The sequence below is a fragment of the Branchiostoma lanceolatum genome, chromosome 3 (assembly GCF_035083965.1).
Source record: "Branchiostoma lanceolatum isolate klBraLanc5 chromosome 3, klBraLanc5.hap2, whole genome shotgun sequence".
Taxonomy (NCBI): domain Eukaryota; kingdom Metazoa; phylum Chordata; class Leptocardii; order Amphioxiformes; family Branchiostomatidae; genus Branchiostoma; species Branchiostoma lanceolatum.
In genome coordinates this window covers 10,155,558-10,163,100 of record NC_089724.1, presented here as the reverse complement: position 1 = coordinate 10,163,100, position 7,543 = coordinate 10,155,558, and the positions used below count along the sequence as shown (strand labels likewise).

General features: G+C 40.7%; 2 protein-coding genes across 2 annotated transcripts; both read left to right on the top strand.

The window, feature by feature from the left end:
- The first annotated feature begins 274 nt into the window (after positions 1 to 274).
- LOC136430143 (dermatopontin-like) lies at positions 275 to 2,165 on the top strand. The gene is made up of 3 exons (XM_066420466.1): positions 275 to 774; positions 1,276 to 1,421; positions 1,996 to 2,165. Exons 1-3 carry the CDS (start codon positions 352 to 354, stop codon positions 2,039 to 2,041), a joined length of 615 nt encoding a protein of 204 aa, XP_066276563.1. The 5' UTR covers positions 275 to 351; the 3' UTR covers positions 2,042 to 2,165.
- A 263-nt stretch (positions 2,166 to 2,428) lies between these two features.
- LOC136430141 (lipoyl amidotransferase LIPT1, mitochondrial-like) lies at positions 2,429 to 7,541 on the top strand. Its single transcript, XM_066420464.1, has 11 exons — positions 2,429 to 2,738; positions 3,424 to 3,482; positions 3,628 to 3,691; positions 3,975 to 4,085; positions 4,470 to 4,628; positions 5,188 to 5,295; positions 5,905 to 6,048; positions 6,163 to 6,231; positions 6,587 to 6,661; positions 6,788 to 6,902; positions 7,321 to 7,541. The coding sequence occupies exons 1-11, from the start codon at positions 2,460 to 2,462 to the stop codon at positions 7,449 to 7,451; spliced, it is 1,314 nt and encodes a 437-aa protein (XP_066276561.1). The 5' UTR covers positions 2,429 to 2,459; the 3' UTR covers positions 7,452 to 7,541.
- The last annotated feature ends 2 nt before the right edge of the window (positions 7,542 to 7,543 follow it).

The window sequence follows — 7,543 nt, the reverse complement described above, 5'->3', positions numbered from 1 at the left end:
AAGGATGATAACAGAGAATTAACATGAAGAACATACCATACAAATATGTAATAACAGATTATAAACTCCAAAGGCGACTACGTGACACAGAAACGGCTTTGCTGCCAAAAAGGCATCTCTAGGATTGACACCGGATGTTAGCTTTAGAGTCATTGAACTTGCAGACAGTGCAAAAAAAAAAAATTAATTATCGTTTCCTTATAAAAACTCAGTATTGCCAGCCACACAGAAAATTTACATATACTCCTTCTCAGAATGCGGAAAGAAACCTGGCAAGTACTTGTGTATTCATGGCTATATAGGTTCTGAAGATATTCGATCAGTCCAAGACACAGACCGGCTACTCTCGACATGCTCCTCCGTGCTCTCCTGACTATCGCCGTGGTGGGGCTGTTGGTCGGGCTGGACGACGCTTTCTGGCTCCGGCGGGGTTCTCGTCGCAGCCGCCCCCGACCCCGTCCCCCGCCCCGCTGCCCGGACCCCGCCGACGTTCTACCGGGCGCCCAGACCACCTGGGACGGCACGTTCACGTTCCTGTGCCCGGATTTCCAGGTCATCAGGCGCATCCGGAGCGCCTACTGCGACGCTGCTAAAGACAGGGTCTGGCGGTTCGACTGCGAGTCGATCCCGGGTGTGTCCGTGTTCCACGAGTTGTTCTGGTCGGGCTGGATTAATGACTACGACCGCGTGATGAACTACCAGTGTCCGTTCAACGCTATCATCACGGGGTTCAAGAGCGAGCACAGCAACGGCAGGGAGGACCGCAGGTGGAATGTGAGTTTGTTCGCTCTTAAGATTTTTGTTACCTGTGCATTTTGATAGATTTTGAAATATAGCGCTTTTGTTTGAGAGCGCTTTGCGAAAAAAAAACCCTCTACCAGTCTGTCTCAGCAATCCTACTGTTAAGTTGGCTGCCTTGCAAAGCTTGCTATTTCAAAGTATCCTGAAAGTTTAGAAAAATGCCTTCTTCGGTGCTTTGTAGTAAGCCCATCAATTTGAAAGTTCACTTGTGAAATTGGGTCACTTTATAACGCGCTAGACTCTGATATATCATGGTTTCCAAGCAAAATTAAAATCGCTTTGTAAACACACGTAGAAATAAAGCTGAAAAAGACACACTGCTTTGCATGGTCCATATAATCGTGTCATTTTTTTCAATTACACACAACATGCATGTAGTTTGTGAAAATATGAAATAGTCAGTGGCGTTTGGTCATATAATTTTTTAATAGCTATAAATGATACTTATTGTACCATTCTCGCCTAAAACCACAGGTCAGGTGTTCCAAGGTTTACGACATGATCACGTTTAACAACGTCCTGTCCAACTACACCAATGAACTTGCCCAGCCGGGCGACTACAACGTTTCTGACGGCTTCTACCTGAGGGGCATGCACAGTTACCATGGCGACGACTACGGGTAAATAAACACAATTTATCATGGTATAATTGTTATGCTCGTCATCTTACACTTTGATAAAAGAAACAGAGCTAGAAAAATGAGAACTTTACCGAGATAATTTCTTGTGAAATTTTGAATGTAAATGGACACTGTGGCTGTCGCTGTCAGTTTTTCTATATATTTGCTCAAATGAAAGACGAATATTAGTTTGGCCCTATTTCGTGAAGGACCCTGAAGCTGCGGCACATTGCAATTGGCGACTTCGCTGCGGCCGAGAGATTTTACAGAGCGCTCAACGAATTTCGTCGATAAGAAACGAATCTTTTTACGCTTTGTGTGCTTTGTTGTCTTTGTGGTCATACTTGTGCGTTTTGCGTGATATTCACATTACAAAGTCAGGGGTAACAAAAAAAAAATTAGGACGCAGCGAGGTCGCCAACGTGCCGCAGTCCAGTGAGATGCCCCTTAACGTTCTGTTATGTTACAACTTTACAAAACGTATTGTTACATGACTGTCATACTGTACGATTCGATCTGTGCTTATAATGATGTAACATTACGCTTAAAAGGTTGTGTTGTTCCTCCTCCCCAGGGACCGTCGCTACCGCTATGACACCTGTTTGATCAGCCTTCCATAGCCGTCCAATCAACTGTGCCGATCTAACGATGCTGCGGCTTCACCGAGAGGCTCCAAAAGAAAATCAGTTGTGATATTAAAATTGTGTCAATGATCTTACACTGAAAATAAACTTGACGTCTTGATATTCAGAGTGTCGGTGTCTTTATTTCTGTTCATCGTTTAGCGTAGCTTTTTATCTTTAGGAATATAACGTTACATACGTATTCCATTAGCTGTTTTGGAGTAGAAATCAATGGGCTCGAAATGCAATCCTTTGCATGATCAATCTTTCAAGTCATAGAAATCTGTCGCTGTTTCGACTAATTCATGGAATGTCTTCGTTAAGTTTTGCTCATCTTGTTACATACAAAAGTATTGGGTCAACCCATGACCCCCGGTGAAGTGAAATATCCCAGAAGCCACTGGGACAATCCAAGATGGCTGCGCCCTGTAGAAGTGGCACGGCTCTGTTTACGTTTTCAACACGACGCTTTCCTACCTATCTCTCGCTGTTTCGCTCGTTAAAAACATTGACTTTGACATCAGAACGCTCCTTAAACATTTCTAGAGTGACTAAAACAGAGATAGTGGGAAGAAACTGGAAGGTTAGGTGCAGAAAGCTTACCGAAAGAACCACCGCCCACCGTCGGTGTTTCTCGTCTGTTACCCCGGACAGCGGCTTTGACGTAACTTCAGACACTCGACCGAAACCAAAGGTAAATGTTACTGACGTTTGTTAATTAAAATCCTTGATATTTGTTGTGATGATAAGCGATTAATAGCGCTATCACAGACTGACACATAATTTAAAAAGCAGCAAATTAGGTTATCTAAAATGAATTAAACACTTCTTTAAATTTAATGAAGTGTTTATGGCACACAGGAAGGGGGCGTGTCTGTGGTAGAGCAGACAAAAATGTACTAATATGTGCTACAAATGTTTTTCAACACACAAACACGTGCGCGCACACACATATGCATAAACACACACAAACAAACACACACATAGTATACAGATATGCAGATACTAGTACATGTACTAGTACACACACACACACACACACACACACACATTCACATTGTTTTTGCACACACTCATACACCTGCATTATGCATGTGTCACGCACATGTACACACACTCGTGCACACACACTTACACAACATGTGTGTACCTTTGTTGAGAGAAAGGCAGAACCCCTGCCACCCCCAAACACACACATGCCAAAAAAAAAAAAAACCTGCCTTCTTATAAAATGATGTCATTTAAGCATTAGGATGTTGTCATACCAAAGTTGATAAGTTTCAGAACTAGATAATTGTGCCTGTTTACAACGAAATGTATACCAAGCTAGTTTAAACCCTGACAAAAACATTGTACCATCTTACCATCATACTTTACAGGGAATTGTGTACAAATCTACCTCAACAGATACATTTGCAAATCTGGCTTTTGAAGACTGGTAAGTGAAACTCCATTTTTTCTCATCCATCGATTGATTGATTGATTGATTGATTGATTGACTGAGTGACTGAGAGACTGATTGAATGAGTGAATAAATGGATGAGTGACAAGGCTTCTCCCAATGTTATGATAACATGTTTCAGGTTGTACGAGAACCAAGACTTCACAGACACAGACATTCTGCTACTCTGGAGAAATGAACCTACTGTAAGTAGTAGTAGATGGAAGAGTTTCCTTTTCAGAGATGACTATCAAAAACATTGATGTAGGCATGTTTCATATTCATCTCATATTGTTTTTATCAATCATGATACCTGTAGTCATTTTATCCTTTTTCTTATACGTCTACTGAGCAAGGACATCCGAGATGCTGATATAAAATAGATATTGTTGAAATAGACATATTATTAACATGTTCATTAACAATATTACAGTGCTGCTCTTAACAATGGTATTGGAAAAGTTTTGTCCTCTGTGTGTTGATCCCCAGGTTGTGATTGGTCGTCACCAGAACCCGTGGGCTGAGTGTAAGGTGAAGAGACTGCAGGAGCTGGGCATCCAGCTGGCCAGGAGGAGGAGTGGAGGGGGAACAGTCTACCATGTAAGGGGAGCAGGTTCAACATTTTCAATTTCTATTTAAATCATTTATTTGATTTCTAAAAAAGAAGAGGTTGATGCTAGCCGGAAAGCTAAAAAGGCTCGCACCCAAGGTAGTTTGATGCAGCCATATATAAAAGAAAAAAAAAGATATTTTCCCCTTTTTGTAGTGGAACAGCCCCAATGAGAGAAGACCACAGTATACCCGTATTACCTTCGCCAAGAAGGTTTTGTTTTGGGTAGCATTTGTATGTATGTGTGTGTGTGTGTGTGTGTGTGTGTGTGTGAATGTATTTGTGTATGTGGATGAACAGACCTGGTTTAAGCTATAAAAAGGAGGGAATTTGCCCTTGGACAACTGATTAAGCCCTCTCTTTCATCTAATCAGGACTTGGGAAACCTGAACGTGACCTTCCTGACCTCCAGGGACACGTACAGGAGGAAACAGAACCTACAGGACCTGGTGACAGCCCTCAAGGGGAGGTGGCCAAGTCTGGACCTGTCTGTCAACAAGAGGGACGACTTAGTACTCAACGACAGATACAAGGTACAACTGTAACAGTAGTCTTATGCAAATGTAGTTCTTAATAGATATCTGATATGTGATTTTATATCTGTGTCTGTATCTGTATCAGGGCTGTCTCCAGGACCCGTCCTTCCGTCCCAGGACAGAAATTTGCTTCTTGGGACGGAAAAGAAATTCACCCTTTCCGTCCCAAATTCTGAACTTTATGACTTGAAATTGATGAAAAGGTATCTTTGTAAGCTTAAAATGACAAATTTGGCAACGAAAATTTAAAACATAGGCTCCCAAACAATGAGTGGGACGGAAAAAATTCAAAGCTGGAGACAGCCCTGATCTGTATAGCCGGTATAACCGCCCTTAACATATCACACCAACTTCGCAGGCATATAGCATGCCAGCAGCTGGTTACAGTATACTACATTGAACGACCTGTCACACCTAAGCCTTTGCACATATAGCTGCAAGCATTGTTTAAAGCTACATATATATAAAGAAAGAAGTTGAAAAAAATGACATAAGCATATTCCCATAACCTTAAAGATCTGTGTCTAAAATTTACATTTTTCTCCTTGTCGTGTAGCTGTCAGGAACTGCTGCGAAGCTGGGCCGTAAGACAGCCTACCATCACTGCACCTTACTGTGCGATGTCAACACACAGGTTCTGAAGGACATCCTGGTGTCTGGATTTGTGGGTTATCCATTTACGTTACTTTTCATTGTTTTTTCCAAACAAAGACTTATGTAATGACAAAAGTATTAGGTTACCTCAATTCTTTACATTGCAATTTGCTTTCAGACTTTCTAATATCTAAAATAGTTGTACGTACACTTAAACCTGGTAGGCCAATCACCTGCTCAATTTGATCTGACTTTTTCTTAGTCCCATTAAATTTTTTTAATGGAACTAGACACCCGCATTAAAGACTAACATCACCGTGACCAGCTTGGTTTGGTGACTGCATAAAAGTTACATTTTCACTGCCTAAACTGACCATACAATTTACCACTTATACCAGCATGTGGCCACAGTAATAACTGTGGGGAAATAGTGGTGTAATTTGCCAATTTGCATTTATGTTTCTTTCTAGGGTTTTTGTCCTTGGCAATTGTTTTTTCACCCACCCTTGCGATCTCAGATTAAAGTGCTTCAAGAGAGATGTCCTCTCACCCTTGGTCTGGCAGTAACCTGTCTATTAAGACCACCTGTCTATTGCTCAGTCCCTTGAGTGGTCACCTTAGACAGGTTTAACTGTATTTGATAACACGGTAAATGTTTTGTTTGTTGTCTGCACTTCAGGATGGCTTGGAGACCACAGCTACTGAAAGTATAAGGTCAGAGGTCATCAACTTAAAAGAAGTGGACCCTACCATTGACACTGAAGTTTTAGGGGGCACCATAGCAGAATATTTCATTAGAAATCATCAGGGGGATATGAAACAGGTGAGGTCCAATTTCTTTGATCTATCATTTTTACTTGCATTTTTAAATTTTTTCATGAAGCAAGTTGGTTCAGCCTTGAGCATACATAAAGTGTGCCTTTCCTTTTTTTCCCAGGTATGTGATGTGGACCCCACTAGTGAGGCCCTGTACCCAGGTGTAGGCAAAATTACAGAAGAGCTGAAGGTGAGATGAAGTGATGTGTTTTGGAATGGGGTTCTAGTTAACATCTCCCTTCAAAGCTAGAGCCCAAAGTCTTAGTACTAAAAAAAATCTAGGTTATTTGGATTTGCCTGAAATATTGAGAAACATTATAATGATTCACAAAACTGACTGTATAATGGACTATAGATTCTGAAGTAACTAATTGCTAATGAGCATCTCTAGAATGGTGAAAGCTTGTGGAGCATGCCAGGGATGGGATTTGTGCTTTTCATGAAGTAAAAGTTTTTTACATTGTACAGTTGTAGTATGTCGAATGATGATGCCTAAGGCAAAGCATGTAAATGATATTAATCTGATAACGCCATTTCTTTTCCAGTCTTGGGAGTGGATTTATGGAAAAACGCCTCCTTTCAATATCTGTTTAAGAAAACCTGTTGATGGACTAGCTGTGGTAAGCTACACACTTTCAAATATTGACATTTGTATTCATCATATTAACCAACCCACTAGTTTCTCTTTTGAAACATATTTTAGTTGCTATCAGAAATGTTATAAAGCACCTTCTGTTTTACTCCAGCCCCTAGGCGTGTACATGAAGGTTAAGAAGGGAGTGATAGTGGACTCTTACCTGGAGTGTCCCTTACTGTGGGTGTCAGAGGGAGTCATCCAGGATATAGGGTACTCCATGAGAGGTACGGCAGAAATTTGCATATGTTTCACAGCTACTCTATCTGAAAGGGTTCCACAAGGCAGCATGGGGGCCCTATAATGCCACTACCATATGGTGAATATTGTCTAATACTATTGTCTGATACCAATTTTAATCATGTGTGCTAAAGCATGAATTACAAGCTCTATATATGGAAACAAATTATTACAGCCTTGGTAGATTTTATGAAGTTGAACAAATTTTGTAAGGTGAAACGAATTCTTTGATAGTATGGTCTGTTTTTTGTGATTCATAAAATGAGTTTTAAACTATTACAACTACATGTACTTGTAATGTTATATATAACACTGCAATTAAGTATTGTATTAAATGTCCACACACATAACTAAACAGTGTAATAAGTGAATTAAGTTACTAACTATTGTATATCCCCCATGCAGGAAAAAGATTCAGTTCTGTGGATGTTCAGGCAGGCCTGGAGAAGTCTTTACAATCCTACAGGAGAATATCAGACAAAGAGAGACAGTTTGCCCAGAGACTCTGTCAATTTATTGTTGACAAACTAGTATGATAGTGACAAATATCTCTGCTCCATTTTTGTAATCAATTCTTGAGGTGATGGTCTGCCAGTGAGATGAATAAAATATGATTTTGGAGTGGATG

Bases quoted from the DNA above. Each gene is read 5' to 3' on its own strand.
- LOC136430143 (XM_066420466.1), top strand. From the start codon at position 352: ATGCTCCTCCGTGCTCTCCTGACTATCGCCGTGGTGGGGCTGTTGGTC. The intron at 775-1,275 runs GTGAGTTTGTTC...CTAAAACCACAG, and splicing joins GGGAGGACCGCAGGTGGAAT to GTCAGGTGTTCCAAGGTTTA. The intron at 1,422-1,995 runs GTAAATAAACAC...CCTCCTCCCCAG, and splicing joins TACCATGGCGACGACTACGG to GGACCGTCGCTACCGCTATG.
- LOC136430141 (XM_066420464.1), top strand. From the start codon at position 2,460: ATGGCTGCGCCCTGTAGAAGTGGCACGGCTCTGTTTACGTTTTCAACA. The intron at 2,739-3,423 runs GTAAATGTTACT...CATACTTTACAG, and splicing joins ACACTCGACCGAAACCAAAG to GGAATTGTGTACAAATCTAC. The intron at 3,483-3,627 runs GTAAGTGAAACT...AACATGTTTCAG, and splicing joins AATCTGGCTTTTGAAGACTG to GTTGTACGAGAACCAAGACT.